Below are 20,694 nucleotides of genomic sequence, written 5' to 3'. Positions count from 1 at the left end.
ATGTATGTGTGTGTGTGTGTGTGTGTGTACGGATTTTTTGTACACGCATCTACTTCTACAATTTTTTAGATACCTGGTTGAAATTTTTAAAGAGTTAGGTGTGCGAGTAGAAACCTGCACATTGCTTGATTAGAGTTTTTAAGTGTTTAAGTAGAAACCTTCGCACACAAAGCTTCCTCTATGAGGAAGCCAACACAAATAAATACTGAAAATTATACATTGAAAAAAATAATGCTTCATCAACTTGCACACTTAATAACTATGAGGAAGCAATGTGCAAGTTTCAACTTGCACAATTTCATCTTGTTTTTTCCATCCCTCTATGCCGAGATAGTCGCGCGCAAACGCATCTTCGCTCAGCACTATCGTTTAACACTTCACAAAGCTTGTAACGGACTCGCGAATTTTCTAACTTGTCATTTAACTGAAAATAATTTGAACTAACCGATTGTATATTCGTGCGTCATAAAATGCGATAACAGAATTTATTTCAAACTTGAAGATATAAAGATTGAAAGGATAAATCCGTGGAATATAAAATTCTGCGTTTTCACGCTTATCTCTTACGGTATACTTTTACTTTAATAAACTTGCACATTTCTTCTCGTGTACTAGCTTGTAGTCGGATTGTAGCAAGACGTGTAACCTTCCATTCCTTCGAAGGAAGAAACTTCTACATCAGACATCCACAAGAAAGTTGTCCGTAAACTTCAGACTCAATGATAAGGCTCGGCGTTGTACATTTTATTATTCCCAATGCCAACGAGAAGGTATTTCGATCTCAAAGGATTAAGTCTATTCAGTCCTGTTTCGCGACCTAGCCTTAGTTCTTGAAACGTATGTCAAGTTGTATCCAGTCTGCCTCGCGTCTTCATGGTTTACAGAATGAATTTTCTGCCACTGCACGGACTAGCTTTTACTTTATGACGAGCGAGCTATGTAATTTTGTTCGGTCGTCCTCAAGCGTCGCGATATATGTATGTATATATATGTATACATATACACACATGTATATGTATATATATATGTATATATATATATCGTTCTTCCATCTCTCTTCATATGAAGATGAGTCGATATTTTATACGCGTGTTGCACTCATAAACCGTAAAATCCATTTAATTTTACGCGCACTCGTAAAAACGTTCTTTGAGCGGCACGCTGCTATACTCGGCGAAATAATGCCTTTCGGATTATTCACGTATTATCGTGCGCGAGAGCGACGGCGATGGACATATATAATGCAAAAGATTAATGTCTCTTGAGACAAAATGAAATTTAACCGACCGCAGCCGCGAGATAAACGTGCGCACAACTTGGATTTTTCTCGTCTCCGTTCATATATTTTTCATTACCGAAAGCACAAAATAATATCTCTCGTATCTGGAAAAAAAAGCTACTAAATTGACATTATTAAATAGAATTTCTACCTTCTTGAATATAATATCAATCTGCAAATAACACGCCTGAGAATATGCTTTTTTCTTTTGCTTTCCATCGGTATTATTCAGTAAAAATAAAAAAGAAACGTCACATTACGTTCTGCCAGTTTAGATTTTTCAAATAGCTAATTTCAAATTTACTTCTTAATATTTTTAAATAATATCCATATCTTTTTCATTTTTAAAAGCAGAAAATAAGATCTCATTGTATCCGTAAAAATGTTACATAATTGACATTATTAAATAGAATTTCTCTCTGAATATATAATATCAATCTACAAATAACACGTCCGAAGAATACGCTTTTTCCTTCCCGTCGATGTCATTCGATAAAAATAAAAAGGTCACATCCCGCCGAGTTAAGCGTAAGATTTTTCGCGTAGCTGATATTTCAAATCTACTTCTTCTTATAATTTTTAAAGACAAAGTAACGGATTTGATATAGCGGATTCAAATAAAAGGACAAGACGGAATGAAGATCAGAGCTGAAGATTGTCTCGTAAAGCTCTTTTACTTTTCTTATGAATCTCCACGAGTGCAATATTTCACTTTGAGTGACCGCTCAAAGAAGGACAAAAATAAGAGATACCTAGTCCCGCTATCTTCCGTTGTTGAATGGACGAACATTTCACTGATTCATCTACGCCACTCACCTTTCTTCCACGTAGAACGACCCCTTCAAGATGATCATCAAGACGGAAACCATGAAAATCCGTGGGTTTCTCTATGCAGGTAGGAATCCATGGAGATCAACGGTCTTACGAACCGCGGGGTGAAAATCCTCAAGAGCGACCGGCGACGGTAAAGCGCGACGCCGCCGCCGCTCGCGCATCAATTAACTTAATAACGTGATTATCGGAAATTCGCTCGAATCCTCGAGACACTCCCCCATAGGGAAGACGCAGTCCTTTTCCAGTACATTAACTTCCGGAAAGAAGATCCGGAGCGATTCGATTTCTTCTCGTTCGCCGATCATTAGACTCCTTAACTCCATCTACTTAAAGTCACCCCGCCCCGTCTCGTTAAGCTGCTTACACCCGTCGCTACAGGCGATGTTCTCGCGTTTGCATGTAACCGAGCGAAGGAAATTCATTACACTATTCGCGACACGACGAAGGGCTGTAGGACGGCATCGAACCGGCGAATACAGGATTATTACGTCGCCGACGAAAAAATTGCGCATTTACTGAATTAATAAAACAGTGAGACACTTTTTTTTCCTCTCACGACGTAATAAGTCCTACGTAAAAATTTTCTCGCTGCAGGCTAATTTAAGAGATTAAATTTCATGAATAATAATTAACAATTGTAAAAAGAACTTTTAGTCGACTGTCATAAAGTTTGCACGCGGGGGAATATGTATAAGTAAGATACACGCACGGGTTAAACCCTTGCCCTTTTCTCTCGCCGATAAGTGACCCCATTATTTTCTCGATACGAGGAAGGGAAAGCTCGAATGTTATCCCCTCTCTCTCTCTTAATATCATCACCCGTAAATCTGCCTCTCGCATGCTGCAGCTCAAGGGAAATATTATTTCGCTTCGTTTGTTTGTCGATCAGCGAAGCATAAATCATACTGCTGTTTCAATGCAGCAGGTTATTTGAGATTTCTCGAATCACGATAGCCAGGTTTGGAGAAATGACTCACCGCTTTTCATACCTTTTATTAATCGTTAAGCGATTAATTCCGCTGGAATTTCCTTCATTACACAGAAAAAAATGTTAAACAAAACTTAAATTAACGCATTCGTTGTTTCGTATATACGCAACAATCTATAATTTTCTTATAAGAATTTTAACATTTTATTTCAACTTCTTTCTTGATTGAACTATATAAAATTATGTTATTCAAGCGATATAATTTTATCTCAAGATTTCCACGTTGAAACTTTATTTTCAAATAATAAAATTATATCGAACTTAATTCTCTATTATATTTTCATCAGATTTTTTTGTATCGTTTTAATACCCGGCTGTTACAAAAAAAGGAATGTCAAACGTATTCTCGGTTCTTATGGATGCTCGAATAATGTGAACAAACGGCGTGGATCTCAATGGTTTTATTGATACGTTTTACAATATTCGTGGATATAATTTCTTGACAAGGCTCTTTATAACGAGGCCCTTTTTTTTGAGTTAACAATCTTGAGCGAGCGTCGAGGAAATGCGCGTCCGCTTTTTACATTCAGAGATATTATAACATTTATAACACGCACTTATGACATTTATCAACGTGGGGGTTCGTGTAACGTAATCCGCAAAAGCACAAATCGAAACTGCGAAAACTACCGACGGGCGGCGGAGTCAACGGATTTATAATGATCGGAAGCGTAGTGGAATCCTCTGCTTTGCGCCTGCAACTCTCGTCGCGTTACACGGGGTTATCGATTCGGATATGCTTTCTGACCAAACGCGAGTAACCGCCCTTTTTTTTCCTTTTGTCGACAAAGAAACAGAGAGATAGAATGTAAAAGTTTAATGCATACGCGTTTGCGGCGGAATTGTTAACACTAATCCCTCCAACGTTTTTTCCGCCACTTAATTCCTCCAACCATGCACTTTCGCCTGCCTCTAAGCCATAATAGTGGAATGTCAAATTTTTTTTAACGACAAAAATATTTTAAATACGCTTAAGGGGATCCTAAAGCCGTCTGTAATACCGGTTTTTTTCTTAACGCATATCTTTTTATTGGCTTTATGGATTTAAAAATCTTTCTCCAAAGTTAAAGTACGCATCAAAATCTAGGTCATGGTGGTCGAATTTATATCGAAAACAAAAAAATTAATATTTTTTGTTAATTTTTGGTATACACGACGACAATATTTGCTTTGTACAAAAATTTCACAATAAATATCCACAAAATTAGACCGGCATGATCTAGGGACAACATGTAAGAACAATATCGTGCAATTGGAACTAAGAATAAAAGCCTACAAAAAAAGATTAATTACAATGAATGCAATATAACCTATAACCTTGTCTATCCTTGTCTATTATCATTGTCTATACAAGGACAGATATAGAATTTGGTTGATAATACACAGACGGCTTTAGGATGTCCTTTACACAAAAATACATTTCTCACTTACACACAACACTGACGTAATCCTCCAACCATGCACTTTCGTGTCCCAACGCGATTTTGATTGTTTGTCGTTTCGAGAACAAATGAGTTATGGCTATGAAATTTCTTCCTGATGTTCCTTAATTACTGCAACAACTTTTTTTAGGGATGGGGGGGTGGGATTATCTCACGATCGTTGGTTTCCCGGAACGAACGACCGTTAGAAATGCGTGGGACACGAAAGTGCATAGTTGGAGGGATTAGGATTAAAGGATTGGGAATAACATGCGCTCGGCTGTATTTGCCCAGGTGACATCAAACATCGAATATTCTATAGACCGTAAAGTATTCGTCGCTTTAAACCAGGGGGGGAGAGCGAGAGCAAGGTCGTGCCAATCAGCTTGATGCCAATCATCGTCATCGGTGAATTTATGTCTGCAACACAGTAAACAACATTTAAATGTGTAAAACACAAAACGTGTCCCTACAAATTGAACTAAATTTTTCCACTCTTTGCTAACTAAACTTTTCAATATTTATCCTCCGTCTTTCTATTTTTCGTTATTTTTCCGCGCGTTAAACGTGAATCCGGCATTCTCTTCGAAAAAACTCTGTTTAATGTCTTGTCACGCGTAAAACCGGGGGGGGGGGGGGGGGTCATAAAAAATGCAATCGCTCAAAAGCCTCTTAAATATTCATTTTTCCTTTAAACCGCGGGATCGACCTCCAGAACTTTTATCGCTACCGGAAACGTTTAAATAATTAGCAGGATTTTATCTCCGAATCTAACATTTCGACGGACTTTCTCGGGGGATTCTTCAGCTCCTTCGGTTCGGTTCGGTTCACTGCAGTTCACTGTTCTCTGATCTCTCTCTCTCTCTCTCTCTAATTCCTGTAGGAGGTGGGAGGCTTCGAAAAGTAGGCCACTTCGTGAAACAAGCGGAAGACTTTTCTCGTTCGGGAAAGCAGAATCGAGGCCGGCCGGCGCGTACTTCGATCCTTCCCTTGTCTCTTCCTTGAGCTCGCTTCTCGGCTATCTCCCTTCTTTTTCCTCTTATCCGTCTTTTGATTTCTGGCTTCTTCCCAACGCCGTTGATCGACCTTCTCGTCATCGATCTGTGTGCCCCATCGTCGAATTTGCATATCTCTCGCCTTCATCTGCGCTCTCGTTAAATCGTTGTATGTAAAACACTGCATTTTGAATATTCGAACGTTGCAGTGCGTTCTTGCAAATAATCTTTTTTTTTAACCAGATTTTACACACATTATATTAAAGCGACATGTTTTTCTATCACCTACCTGCGAGATTTTTCAACAGACGTCCCAGTTCTCAAATAATCATGGATACGGTAAAAAGTAAATAATTAAAAAAATCGGCACGTTCTTTTTATTTATTTAAGTTGGAGCGCAGCGTTATCTCAGTAGGTGATAACGCTCTACACGCATAAATCGGAGAAACAATAAACGGGAGAAAGAATTGCGTATCATATGAAAAAGTAAAAATACATAATATTTAAAATTGGAAATATGCTGGTAAGATAAGCTTATCCGTTTTTAATCTATTTAATTTTTAAAAATCCCTGATGTATTGTGCCGCGGGACGAGATTATAAAATCAACTGAAAACACAAAGAAAATACAGGGAAATTTATTTCTTCGAAATTAATCTGAAATATCGCGTTCGTGTAATATTAAAATACTTTACGTGTAGAAACTGTGTGTAAATTATCTTCGCTATTTTCCACTACTTTTTTTTGCAGAACTCTTTTATTATAAGACTCCGTTTTTCACCTTGGACATTTGTCAGAGTTCCAATTCATTTCCACTTTGCTCTATTTATTGAGATAAGGTCTGCGAAGCGTTTCTTTTGGCAGACATCCTGCGTACCATTTATGAAAATGTCAACTCCATATACATTTGGAAATCCTTGCCAAGCAATTCCCATTTATCACGGCGGCAGCGGCGACAACTTTTTTGGACATATCTTTGAAAATTACGGCACTCAGCGTTTATCCGTTCTTAAACTGAAACAGCGCGATAATCGATACCTGTCTGGGAGCTTCTCAAAAGCTAATTGTGCGAAACGATGAATGTGGAGTGGCGCGATTCTCGAGATAAGGTAAAAAAAGAACTATCGCTCCACATGCATTATAGTACTATAATTAGATTTATATTCATTTTAAATTAATTTATTCATTTAATGTGAGCGGGTTTTATATTGCAAGAGGACGCCAATGTGCTATTTTTCCGCAGTATATCATTGTCAGAAAGGATATAATTATAGCCGCAAATGTGATAATAACACGAGAGATATTTTACAAATATTCGAGGTAAAATATCAAATTTTTCAAAGCACAAAGAGCAAAATTATCATTTTACAGACACGAAGGTAAAAATCGTGATGGAAAAGTCGTTTTTATTCATTGACCGTATTATATTTTTAGCTCATTTACAAGTAATAAAAGTCGCCGGTGGAATAGAAGCGCCTCGTCTGAAATTAGTTTCGCTTGAAACACTTTTCTCGAAGTCTATTAATAAATAATAATGCGGGGGATAATGACAATAAGCAGCTTTCGTAGTCGTCACGCCGTCGTGCAACGTGACCGATTCTAATCCCGCGGGGAATAGTTTAGGTGACTCCGTGTATTGACAGCAAATCGCTGGTATTGACGGCGCAAATAGAGTCGTTAATATCGGCACAGAGCTTAGCCGAGATCGAATCGGAACGACGGAGATATCGGATTACCATTACGTTGCTCACGGAATACATCTACTTGATTAAGATTTGTTTGCACTAGTCAACGAGCGGCCATTTTTACGAGCGTCCGAGAGCCGTCGTCGTCGTTCTCGAGCGGCGCCGTCGATTACCGGATCCGCTTATCCTTTTCTAAACGTCTCGTCCGTAAAATACGGCATTTTCGTCCGACTGCGCAGCCAAACAGCTTGGAACTGCCGTCCGCTTGTACGACACGGCCGCGTCGTGTCATTCTTGTGTCATTTCGCAGTTTATACGCGTCAGGATACATCCTCGGAATGACTGGACTCAAGTCATTTAACAATATCAAGTAAATGCATCTGATAACTATCAATAAAATATTTAAAAGATTAATTTTTATTATCTTTGTCTATTTAATTATTCTCACCTAATTACTGGACTGATTTAGAAGTGCGCACCCTTATTTACTCGAAAAGGTTGATGCAAATCATTTCGGGTCAAATCTACCTTGGCCCATCTGTTTAACGGACCGCGAAGCGAAGTTAAACTGATAATTTCAAGCGGCATTGATAATTCCGACCGGTTCAAACGAAACATGCTTATATAATCTCAAATTCGGGCCATTGTGGTGTAAACATTAAATATTATAGCGGATCAATTCCAATTAAATACCACGTTGCAGATCCTAAAAGGCCCGTCATCACTGCGTTCGGGATGCAATAAATGCAACGCGTCGACATCGGTAACTTTTTTCCGCGTTTGTCCGTTCAGGGCGGAAGGAAGGGGTGAATAGAATAGGTGACCGTCGCGGGGGTAAGGGATCAAAGAGCAAACCGTCACAGTGCGAAACAACACACGGCACCGATAACAAAGAATGGTTAATCGAATTTCCGTCGAGCCGTCAATCTCCGGTAAAAGCATCTATCTGATTAAGGTTTGTTTGTCACCCGCGACGTGTCACAATGCGGTTTTCCGAGGAAGAGAAAAAAAAGTACCTTCTCTCGACGCGCCACGTAAACGATGACAAGGCGATAACGAATCAAAAATCGAATAGGACAGAATTTTGTTGACGTAACACCCCAATTTTCTTTTATGCGAAACAGAGATCTTACGTAGGTTGTAAAGAAACTTTGCCTGTAAATGTGGAGAAAAAATGTAGGCTAAATCAAAGAAGAATTGCGCGGCATAAAGAAGAACCCAGTTTAGATTTATCATTCGATCTTAACATAATCCCGGGCAAACAAGGAACAAAAAGAACTAGAAAATATAGTAATTTTTTTGCAATATTCTTTCTTTCTCTTGCTTAAAAAAATTATTGTCTCACTAAATGTGAATTCTATCCGTTTAATATTCCAATAATAAAGAAACAAATTGATCGCGACAAAGTAAACTTAAAATATTTTTTAAGTATCTTTAGAATTGTTCGTTATTGCATAAAAAAGTCATGTAAGACGAGAAGCACAAGAATATTAGTTTATATCTATATTTTTACGTAATAGTTTCTTGCAGTCAATCTCTCTGTGCAGTTAATCTCTTAAAAAGTATTTATATGAGAAATTTTTGTGATTATTATTATGCTCGACCAGATTATCCTGCTACTGCCATTCACTCGAGGTATTCGCGCGATTTAAGGAATCGGCTTTAAATGCAAATTTTCCATTCCACTCCGCACCCGTTCCCAGCGTTTTTTTTTTTGTACTTAACATTAAGTAATGGCAATGCTTTGCGGTACAAGATTGCGTTCGTCGCTATATTTTTGCCCGCTCGCTTTTCCCTCCGTTTTATAACCCCTTTACCGATGTCCGTTTGTAGATGGGAACAGACGAAAATGGCAGTGAGGGTAAACTGGCTGTGAAAACGTCACCGTGTTAATGGCAATACACCACGCTGCGTCCAGGGAGAGGTCGGGGAAAGACCGGGGGGAGGGAGAGGGATGAAGAGAAGCGAGCAAGGGGAAAAAGAGGAAAATTTTGTTACGTATCCGCGTAGCCGTGCCGAGCTGTGCCGAACCCGTAAGCCCGGTAAGTAAATCGAGTAACGTCGTTAAGTGCCGGCACGATTCCGCTCGTCATCTTCCGAAGAAAATTACACATTGCTTCGGGAAAGGGCAGAACGCGCGCGGAGATAACGACGATGTCGTGATATATCTCCTGAGGATCTCCCTGATTCTCACCATCAGGATCCACCGATTAATCCTCGAAATTCAATTTCACTTTTCCATATTCTTAATATCGTCCTTGATCTTTCTTTTTTGTCATTACTCGCTTAAAAGCCGTCGGATTTTTACATTACCTTTTAATTTAACTTTTTGAAAGCAGGAAACAAAGATAGGGCAGCGTCGAAAGGCAAGAAATATTTTCCAAATAATTAAATTACTTACTAAAATAAGTAAAAGAAACACGGGTTTAAACGTTTTTTGAATAGCGGACCGATATTTCGAGAGATAAAAATTGGAGGTGAAAAAGAATATATATATATTGAGGTCTTTTGCGCAAGGAGCAATCGCAATATTCGCAACAGTTTATTCGCCAAAGTTTATGATTGATATGAAATATCTCAAAAGGGAGCAGGTCGGTGTATTTTTTGAAAGCTTACGGTATTGGCAAAAAGAAAGATGGTTGTTTCTCACCTAAAGAAACCCCAAATAAATTCTTACCTAAAGATTATTGCCGGAGTTGGTAGCTCTCGTAGTCTTCGTCGGTGGTCCCAGCCGATTGTTCACCTCCGCCCGCGGCCGGCAATAAATGATCTTGCGGAAGGCTTTGCGGAAGTGATCGCTCAGGAAGGCGTAGAGGAAAGGATTAATGCAGCTATTAGTATAGGCGAGGACATGACTCACTATCTGGACCATGATCATCGCCGTGGTAAGCGGAAACACCTCCAGGGACTTGGTCACCAGTATCACCTGCAATGTGACGACAACGCGGACGACATCGTGGATGACGGAGTATCGAAAAAAAGGGAAAAGAAAAAGAAAAATCGGTTCCCTCCAGAGAGATAGATCTCTTTACCTGTATGGGGCACCAGCAGACGGCGAAGACGCCGACGACGACGAAGACGAGCCTGGTGGCCCGTCTCCTACCGCGTCGGCTCTCGGCGCTGTCGCGCGCGCTCCGCCACAGGCTGATCAGCATTGACATGTAAAAGATGCATATCAGCACCAGCGGCAGCACGTAGCTCGTCAGGAAGAAGGTCATCTGGAAGACGGTCCAGTTGTACTGCTCATTCAGGAACCGGCAGACCGTCAGATTTTCCGACTGCCCGTTCGGCTTCTGGAACACGTAGGTGACCTACGAATGCGCGATGCATCGACGAACGACGAGCTGGATTCGCGAGGTCGTGGCGTCGGGGCGCCGCGCGCGGCTCGCTTACCTCGCCGTGAATTATGATCGCGGGCATGGACACTGCCAGGATCAACGCCCACATGATGCAGATCGCCTGGATGGCGTGATTCTCCGTCCTCCACGACATGGACGCGATCGGATGGACCACTGCTAGATATCTGCGAGCAATTTTCCCTCTCAGCGGATATTTGATTAAACATTACACACAGAAAAATATTATTCTACAGCCAAGGAAAGCAATTATTTATTTTATTTTATTTGTTTTAAGTAATAGTTTTCTTCAACAAAGAATATTTTCTTAATAACAGTTTTAAGATATACTTGGCACAAGTCTTAGAAGAGCTCATCACTTTGTGGTCAAAATAAGAATTTATTCTTCTTTCAAGAATATTATATATTTACTTGCAGGTTGCAGAAGTTAATTCTCGTTTCGAGCGTCAGCATTTTAAAAATCAACCTGCAGATAAAAGGCCTCGCCTTTTTTGCTCTCGTATTCGCTTTAAGGGAGAAAAAAGTTAAGGCACGAGGGCTGAAAGGCGCCTGCTTTTGCGACGTAGTTTATTAGTATCGTTCTGAAAGTAGGATGCAGAAAATGGAAGATCGTTTAACGGTTCTTGCACGTAAATTTTTAACTTGATGTCGATGGACAAGATATTAACGAGGATGTGGGAGAGGGTTGCGAGCATTAATATTAGAATACCGCGGTAGTTTTTAATAAAAATGCCTCTTTTTTTATATCCTCTCGTTTAAACGAGACAACGTCGATTTAATCACGAAACCGGCATCATTATTCAACACTGCATTATACATTATTCATCAAAACGACATATATGAGATTAACAACGCGATAGTTTGATCTCGCGATGCACGATAATATGTTATCACAAGTAATGTTAGCAATTTGTTTAAGGGCCTGAAAGGCGCCTGCTTTTGCGATGGTTTAGTATCGTTCTGAAAGTAGGATGCAGAAAATGGAAGATCGTTTAACGGCTATTGCACGTGAATTTTTAACTTGACGTCGACGGACAAGTTATTAACGAGGATGTGGGAGAGGGTTGCGAGCATTAATATTAGAATACCGTGGTAGTTTTTTAATAAAAATACCCTTTTTTTATATCCTCTCGTTTAAACGATACAACGTCGATTTAATCACGAAACCGGCATCATATTATTCAACGTTGCATTATACATTATTCATCAAAACGACATATATGAGATTAACAACGCGGTAGTTTGATCTCGCGATGCAAGATAATATGTTATCACAAATAATATTAGCAATTCGTGTAATGGCATCTCGTGAAGCTGCATCTCCGCGACCGGAGATTGAATAATGAAAATTGAAGTCGCTAATTTAATCGAGTCCTCCGTTACCAGGGGAAACGTATACGGGCGCGTTCGCCAGATGAAATATCGCCAGCAGATATTGGAGCTAGGCGACGAATGTCTACAACGGTCTCTACGCTTGAAATTGGCACGTTCGAATTGCCTGAGATGAATGTATCAAACGGCGTGTATCCCGCGCGTAGTCTCGCAAAACCCGTAAGCATCGCGATTCAAAGCGCAACAATGAATCAAATGTCAAACGAAGAGCCCGGGGCGTTTTACAAAGCTTCAGGAAAGGTCCGTGCTGAAAGGCTGCGAGGGGCAACTCAGGATAAAGATAACAGGAAAGCTTCCGAGGATAAAGGACAACAATATAAGGAAACTATTGCACGCGCGATATATTTCTTTTTCGCCTTGTTATCATACATCACGGCGAGCGGAAAATTCATATTATCTCATCTTTTAGTCAAAATAAAACATATTCTTGGAATAATCCTTTAACCTATTTGCAACGGATATCTGCAATGTCAGGAGATCTGATTTTGACATAATTTTAATAAAAAAAAAAAGAATTATCTGGTAAAAATTGATGGCAAATTTATTTAATATCAAGATAAAATAAACACAGAAAAGTACACACTACCTGCAAGTAAATATTACTTGTTCCAAGTGTTTGATAATTTTATATATCCGCAAATCTACCATAAAGTCATCACAAGCATCACATTTACTCAAAATATATTCTAGATCTTATTGTTAGCAAGACCAGTACTTCAAACAAGACATTCAATTAATACGAGAAGTGCGGTTTACAGGGTTTACTTACCATGTACAGTCTACGGAAGAGAAGCATCATGTACTTAAATATATAATATTCTTGAAAGAAGAATAAATTCTTGTTTTGATCACAAAGTGATGAGTTCTTCTAAAGACTTGTGCCAAGTATATCTTAAAACTGTTATTAAAAAATATTCTTTGTTGAAGAAAACTATTACTTAAAACAAATAAAATAAAATAAATAATTGCTTTCCTTGGCTGTAGAATGATATTTTTCTGTGTGTAATGTTTAATCGAATATCCGCTGAGAGAAAAGTAGGCAAAACAAAAATTTTTGAAAATAAAGCACTTGCGTACGCTCGAATCGATTATTATTTCGCGTTACTCTGCTACACATAATTTCTATCGACAAAATTCGTAATCTATAATTTTTATTTTCTGTGAATCGCTCACGTTTATATCAAAATCAATTTTGATCAGTTAATTTAATAAAGCGAGGCGAATGCTTTTACTTGTTGAATGACATACGTCGAAGGAAAGGAAAAAAAATTTAAACTGTTTACTACAGCATTTGCGTCTAAAAAAGCTGGAGCAAATATGTGACTAACAATAGCCATTCCCTAGGTGGATTTTACTGTTTTTCATAAAAAGATAATCTGCCGTTTGAGAGATTCTTCAAAAAGCATTTATATTTCTATAAAAGCATTTCGCATGCTTCAAATACACAAAGTCACTAACATATTACGAATTGTGTGTTGCGATTCTATTCGCTCTTGCATGATTGCAGTATTGATTCTGCCATGACAGCGAAAACAAGCAATATTTACGTAAAAATTCTTCTAACAAAGAAAAAAAAAGTCAAAATACAGAAAATACCTTTGCCCCTCGTGTATTCTTATTTTAAAAGAGAACAAATGCTTCTGCATCTATCTTCCGCCAATAGCGAACGTCTCGCTTTATTCCGGGTTCGTATATCATTTTTGTTCCGTACTTGTTGATAGCCATTATTGTCTGCACGTCAATACATCTCTGGCGGGCCTTATCTCAATTTTTACGCGCGACTTACTCCTCTATCACAAACTGTTTCGCGACAAAGTCTAATTCTGAAAGTTCGCGTGCAGGCGAAGCGCTATGGCAGAGAACGCGGTCGATATCGTAAACAATGATCTTGGCATACCAACCTGTCGAGACTCATGAGGACCAGGGTGTACACGCTCGCATAAGCGGTGACAATGATCAGATACTGTACGGTCTTGCACCAGACGTTGCCGAACGGCCAGTACGGCAGGACGAAGTCGGTGGCCGTGAACGGTATACAAAATATAACGAACAGCAGATCGGCGACGGCGAGGTTGATAATGAGGATGTTCGTGGTCGACCTCATTCCAGGATTCGCAGCCACGACCACGACCACGAGCAAATTCCCGGCGAAACCGAGAATGCCGATTATACCGAAGAACAATGGCACCACCACAATTATGATGCTGTGCACCACTTCGTAGTCGAACCCCAATTCCTGGGTATAAGACTTACAGGCCCCGACTTCGCCCGCGAGCGAGGTAAGCGAGCTGCAGTTGAGGAACGTATCGTTCGCGTTAGTCGCGTTCGCCACTTCCGGCCTCATGTTCGAATCTGTGGTCCTCGCGATCGACCCGCGATCTCGTTCGCGTTACAGTTCAACTTGATTAGGCCGGCTTAACCGAGTCGGATGAAATAGGAACTCTGCGGTGATATATATTACAGCGATAATAAAGTCAACGTGGATCGCTTTAGGAGAATTCGCGGCCTCTGTCGGTGCCGAGGATACCGAGAATATCCTTTCTTCTCGCGAAGCTCGTTTTCCTTACCGAACAGCATCGAGTGTTCGCAATTGTCGATTCGGTACATAGCTCGTCGTTCCTTTTTTTTTACGGCATTATCCTTTACTTCAAATTTTTCTTCAAATTCTGAAAAACCTCAAGAATCGAAAGCTCCACTTTTCGCATGAGAGAACGTTAACATATATTATTATAATACGATATTTTATTTTAATTCTGTCTTCGGTTTAAATTACTGAAAATGCACATAAAGTATCGGTCCCCCGCGATAATAATCTTGATAATAATTTCATTTATTCATTTGGCTGCGTATGAAGGCGTAAACAGCGCGATGCTTATTGACGTTTTATCGAACGCCGCGAACCAAATTGAGGAACGCCGCGCTAAGAACTTCGATCGACGCAGCGGATCAACACGGCGATACGATAATCGATCTCTAAATATATAACTTGGGTCATAAACTTTCCAACATTTGTTTACCGCCGCACGATTGAACTTGACAAACTAAAGTTCGCGCAAATCACGCCGTGCACTTCGTCCGCAAGTGCGCTGACCAACTTCTTCGAATAAAATGATCGTAACAAGTACATTATATTCCGCCTTGATAGAGTGTCATTTATCTCATTGAAAATAAACGTTTGGCAACCGACATTGTGAGCCAATTTAAAATAGTCTCTAACTGTCTTGTGTTTTCAGTTTCATATGTTGGCGCACGTTAAAGAAGCGACTTTACATCAAACATTCAAAGCTCTGTAAGCCACAATTGCACTGAATATTTCGAACGAATGTTAAAGTAACACAAAATTACGATAATCGAGTTTTTAAATTGCAGTAGGCATCACGCCTCGCGTTTCATATATTCGCCGCTTACCGCCAAATGAGAAGTTGAATTGACGAATTGAAGTTCGCACTCACTGTCTGGAAAACAATCTTAAAAATTCGTTTTCTATCATCGATCGCTAAAACGAGGCGCTGAAAAACGCGGCAAAACAAAATTGAAAATTCGCGGTTTGGCAATTCGCGCCTCGACACTTTCGACAAATCTCTTCAATTGAAGAATAGCTTCACCATTGAAAATGGCACTTCTAGCGAAGTTGATTGATAAAGACGTTGGTAGCGTATTGGCTGAGTCGCGGGATGTATCCGCGTACCATCGCCCACCAGCTGGCGATAAACCACTGCTAGCTCCGGGGGTGGTTTTGTACTGAGGATCTCCGATGGTCGACAGTGCGGCGCGGCCAGGAATGGATGGGGCTAGATATACGCGCGAACGAAACGGGGGAAATTCGCGGCGCCATCTGCTACGCGTGTCGATGTCCCGAAATAGGGATGCTTACACACAAAAAAGTACATACATAATTAAGTACATATAATACAAGGTAAAAAGATACTTATTTTATAGACAGAGGATTTTAGAAAATTAGAGCAAACCGAGGACGATCATTAAGAATTAACTATCACAGTTCTAAATGTAAAATATGTAAATAGATACTCCCTTTTTTTATTTAAAACACTATAATTTATTTCTATTGTTCCTATTACTTAATTATTTATTTCCGACTTTTGTTGATCAGTTTGCTCTTTCTTTCACTAAATATTAGACGTTAATTATATTGTTATGCTAATTGAAATTATGCCTATTTTTATGCCTATTTTTTTCAAGTTTATTAAATATTACTTTGACACTACGCGGTGGTTAAATGAATAAAATATTCTTTAATTATGGTAGAATTAACAAATAACACACACACACACATCATATACAATGTTAAATTTAAATGTTAGATTTCTTAGTTAGTTTCTCGTTAGTCTTCGTTTTTAAAGAAATGTGTTTATAATTTGGCGAAACAATTTTTATCGCTCAATTTGTTCTTTCTGTAATTGTATATGTCACAGAGTCTAATATATCACCAATTTATTTTTATTCTTTTCGCAATATACAAGATGAGCCTTACACGTGTGTAATACGTTTTAGTTGATCAGAGAAGGGAGAGATAAAACAAACGATTATTTGACATATAACAGAACGGACGGAGTATATCCACTATAGACGAGGGTTAAAATGTAATCATTCGCTGTATAAATGCCAAAGCACTCAAGACCTAAATTCCGAATCATTATAGGCATTTTCGCAGATTTACTAATTAGTTAAGACGTATACTAATAATATTACTTTAATAATTACAATTATTATTATAACAGTGTATAAAATGTATAAAAAGCTTGGACCCGTTATACGATAATTTATTCTTTATAGAATTTTAGAGATAGAGAAGATAATTATCTTCTTATCACAAACTTGAAACTGTAGTCTAATTAAGTTTCAACAAATAAAAGAGCTAAGGCAAATTTGATTTACTCCTTACTTAAACCTAAATAAAATTTATCTTTATTTTAATCAGTATTTTCTAGAATTTTAATTATTATTAATAAATAACAATCTATATATATCTTATTAGAAAGTAATTTGACAAAGTTTTGAGTTTTTTTAATGTTATTTCGAAATTTTGTTTATATAGATTATTATCAGTTAATTTAATATAGGGGAGACTGGGGCTATGTATCCACACTTTACGCTTTTTTCAAGTTTACTAAAAAACTAATAAAGATATTTGGCTAAAATTTTAATGGTATAACCTTTCAACCTTGCTATTAAAAAAAAAAAAACATAATTAGAATCGTTGATCTTTTAACATTTTAAAGAGGCGAATTTTTTAAGTGGACAAGTCAAGCGTAGACAGATAGCCCCATATGCGGGGCTATCTGTCCACATTCGAGGGGCTCTCTGTCCACATAATAAAAAACACATTATTTATATTAATTTTTATACTTATTTATAATATTATTTATTATTAATATATAATATAATATTGAAAAAACTGCCTAGTCGTTGGAGTCAGAGTAGTAGGCATTTTGTGTAGATTTTTTGACAAGTTTCCTGCGTAGAGCTGACTTTTCTCTATATACGGTGGCATCAAACTGATTTTGAGTCCGTTGCAAAATCAATGTAATGAGTTTCTTTTGTCCTCTCAATTTTTTAATTTTTTTTTATTTGGGGCCTTTACTTTATCCTCGGCAGCGTTTGAAATAGAAAATATTCAATAATTTAAGACAAACTTATATATTTAACTTGACGTGTATTTTAAAAATAAAAATTTGGTAACGATTCTTGAATCGCAGGATCAAGTAGTTGCTCGTAGGTCACTTTTTTACAGTAGCGAGTGAGAGTCCGAACATTTATTCCAAAGTCTAACGCTGTTTTTACGAAAAGATTCTCTTTCAATTTTTATTCTTTTAATCGCTCTAAATATAATTTTATTGGATATATGTCTACCTTATCCGTCTTAAGGAAAGTCTTTCTTTTGTAGTTACGCACCATTATCTATTTATAAAAGAACAATTTGTTATTGAAGTGTGGACACATTGCCCCATCAAAAATAAAACAGATAGCCCCGATCACGTTTTTCAGTTTTTAACATGTTGCCAATTTTAGATAATGCGGAATTAAGATTTGACGCTTCTCATACACCTGATAACTATATATTAATTGATAATATTATGAATTGCTTACTTTAATTTGAGTTAAACTACTGTCGCATAGCAAATTTTTCGACCGTCGAAAAATGTGAATAATTGCTTTCGCTTTTCTTTTAACGTATATAGCGTTGCGAGAGGCATCGCAAGAAAACAAACAACATTTAAATATCTTACGTAGGGCATTTTTGTTACAATGGTAGAGACATCTGTCTCTTAAAACTTGAGATATAGCAGTACTGATGTGGACACGGCCCCCGTAGACAGGTAGCCCCGGTCTCTCCTACGCATATATATTAGTATATATTTTTATATTTTTATACACATATATAAGATAAAATATATTTATTGTTTTCCTAAGAAATTACAAACTTGATACACAGTAAATTTACACTCGCATATCCATCTATAAAGAAAAATATAACGATGGTATACTCGCAATATGCAAACGCAAATATCGTGAGCTCCAACATCTAACAATTTATTCTAAGCAATTAAAAATAAAAACAGAATAATAAATTTCTTTCGCCAGTATAGAATAACAATTAAAGTAATTTAAATCGATTGTGACTGGCAATATATAACGTCTTTCCAATATGAACATTGAAAAACTGTGAGACAACTTGGTTTGTCGGATTCACACAGCACTTTTTCGGATCTATCATCGAGACATTATTAATTTCGACCATGGGTTTTGGTCAGTTGATGTAATTTCTAAATTAAATAGTTTTAAATTTTTATTGCGAAAAAATATTATCCCAGCCAGGGTAAAAATAAAAACGTCCTCATTGCTCTCTATATGCATACCTTATTGCTCATTTTTAATACCACCTCAGTGGTCGATTATAAATTTGTAAAAACGCCTGTCACGGATTTATATATATGTATATTTTTATAATCCTGTAAAACACAATCTCTCCGTTTTCCATCCTTTTTTTTCCCCTCTCTTCTCTATATTCAAAAAAATTATCCTATATGTCAACATTTCGAATGTATTTATAGTTATTGGTTACACTTTTTACAAAACCAACTTTCGCGGCTATTGATCGTATATGTATCGTAACGTATCAAATGAATTGTTTTGGATACAGATATTGCATGCAGCATGTATGTGTACAAGTACCAATTAAGTACTCAGCTAAAATAACATTTTCAGAAGCAATGATTTACGTTCAATGGTTAACACTATAATAGCTAAGAAATATACTTTTTCATTTATCATATAATAAAGTTGTACGATTTAACAATGATGCTCGCAAAGAATAGAAAAATTCGGTGAGTTTTACGAGTGTAAATTGTAAATTCAATCATGCTGAATCATATAATAAATTAACTCTTTTAAATAAAAAACAATTACATAGAAATATAATCTAAATTAATATTTAGAACACCATCTAATAGAAATATTAAGCGCATTTTAGTATTCAACATATTTAGTATCGAATTATTACGAGAACTTTTTGACATAAATTATCTATAGAAAAGAAGAACCGAGAAAGCTGTTCAATCAATTAATCCTCCTAAAGTTACTAATTTAGTCTCGAAAATAATATCATACACACACGTGTAAGTTCTTAATTATAATAAGACTATAAATTATTCTACATTTAACACTGATAACAATTGAAAAAAAACCTTTTATATGAGATAATTGATAGTTTTTTTATTGTGCAAAATAGAAAAGTTTAGTTTCTTCCAAGCAGCTAAAACGATGTTGGTTACGCCATCTGTCAGCTTTCTGTCACATATATTTTAAATAAAGAAAATCAGCAAAAACACGACATGAGAAATGGGGGGGGGGGGTGTCTGTTTTTTATTGCTGAACTGACTGCACCAATTCAAAGTTTATCTTTTTCCTTCCAATGTGTGGAGTAAAAAAGATAAACTCTGAACTAGTGCAGCCAGTTCAGCAATAAAAAACAGACTCACAATTGCACCGGTTGTACAATGACATAAAGTTGTTATAATCGAATTTGGCTAAAAAATAAAAATGCAAAAAGAGTTATGTGTACATCATAACGCAAAGCTGCTAATCCGACAGAATTAATCTGTTCTCGGTCGGTTGCTTGCCATCAACGTGTCGCAGACTTCGAATATCCATATAACTTCTCGATAAACCCTTTCGTCTCCGCGGCGTTGTCTCTCCTCGCACCGACCGAGATCTACTCTATCAACATTTTTAGTCGAAAAAGATGGGAGTCCAGAATGGAGTTATGAAGCTGCCCACCAGATGGTAAAAGGTTTTGAAAAAAAATCAATACATTGTAATAAAGTTTCCTACATATTTAAAAAAAGTTTACTCTTTCTTATTAAAAATGTCGACATTTATACTTTTTGGCTAACTTTATAGATTAGTTAATACTCTTTAGCAGATAAAACACTTCAGGAAAATGGTAATAACAAAAGAAGCATAAAATAATATGAAAATTGTATAAAATTACATGCAGTAGATTTATAAAAATAAATGCATTGTTGGCAAATAGCTAATTTTGTCGGAAAGAAAACTTAATAATGAGTAGGATAGTTTGCAGCAATTAGTAATCGGAATAATAATTAAATAATAATTATAATAAATCAATAATGGTAAAGTAATATCATCAATAATGGTAAAACAAAATAGTCAAAGCAATTAAAATTAATAAATAAACAAATAACATAAAAATAATGTTTTTTA

The 20,694-nt window shown here is 37.2% G+C and overlaps 1 protein-coding gene across 5 annotated transcripts; it reads right to left on the bottom strand.

Annotated features, from left to right (window-relative positions):
* Positions 1-4,498: 4,498 nt before the first annotated feature.
* Positions 4,499-15,905, bottom strand: LOC112468447 (allatostatin-A receptor-like). 5 transcript variants are annotated; one of them, XM_025037636.1, is made up of 6 exons: positions 15,358-15,899; positions 13,851-14,644; positions 10,595-10,724; positions 10,234-10,512; positions 9,879-10,127; positions 4,499-4,942 (listed from the first exon to the last, which is right to left on the bottom strand). In XM_025037636.1, the coding sequence occupies exons 2-5, from the start codon at positions 14,291-14,293 to the stop codon at positions 9,879-9,881; spliced, it is 1,101 nt and encodes a 366-aa protein (XP_024893404.1). In that variant the 5' UTR covers positions 14,294-14,644; positions 15,358-15,899; the 3' UTR covers positions 4,499-4,942. The 5 variants fall into 5 exon arrangements, with proteins under 5 accessions (XP_024893404.1, XP_024893413.1, XP_024893415.1 ...); XM_025037645.1 differs by having other exon boundaries at positions 13,851-14,615; XM_025037647.1 differs by having other exon boundaries at positions 13,851-14,391.
* Between the last annotated feature and the right edge of the window lie 4,789 nt (positions 15,906-20,694).

Source organism: Temnothorax curvispinosus, unplaced genomic scaffold (assembly GCF_003070985.1).
Source record: "Temnothorax curvispinosus isolate PA1 unplaced genomic scaffold, ASM307098v1 QBEX01001787.1, whole genome shotgun sequence".
Lineage (NCBI taxonomy): Eukaryota > Metazoa > Arthropoda > Insecta > Hymenoptera > Formicidae > Temnothorax > Temnothorax curvispinosus.
Note: the sequence above shows the minus strand (reverse complement) of the source record. Positions and strands in the feature narration are given on the sequence as shown.

Excerpts from the sequence above, each read along its gene's own strand:
- LOC112468447 (XM_025037636.1), bottom strand. The coding sequence starts at position 14,293 with ATGAGGCCGGAAGTGGCGAACGCGACTAACGCGAACGATACGTTCCTC. Across the intron at positions 10,513-10,594 it reads CGATCATAATTCACGGCGAG|GTCACCTACGTGTTCCAGAA; the intron begins GTAAGCGAGCCG and ends GCGCATTCGTAG. Across the intron at positions 10,128-10,233 it reads TCTGCTGGTGCCCCATACAG|GTGATACTGGTGACCAAGTC; the intron begins GTAAAGAGATCT and ends GTCACATTGCAG.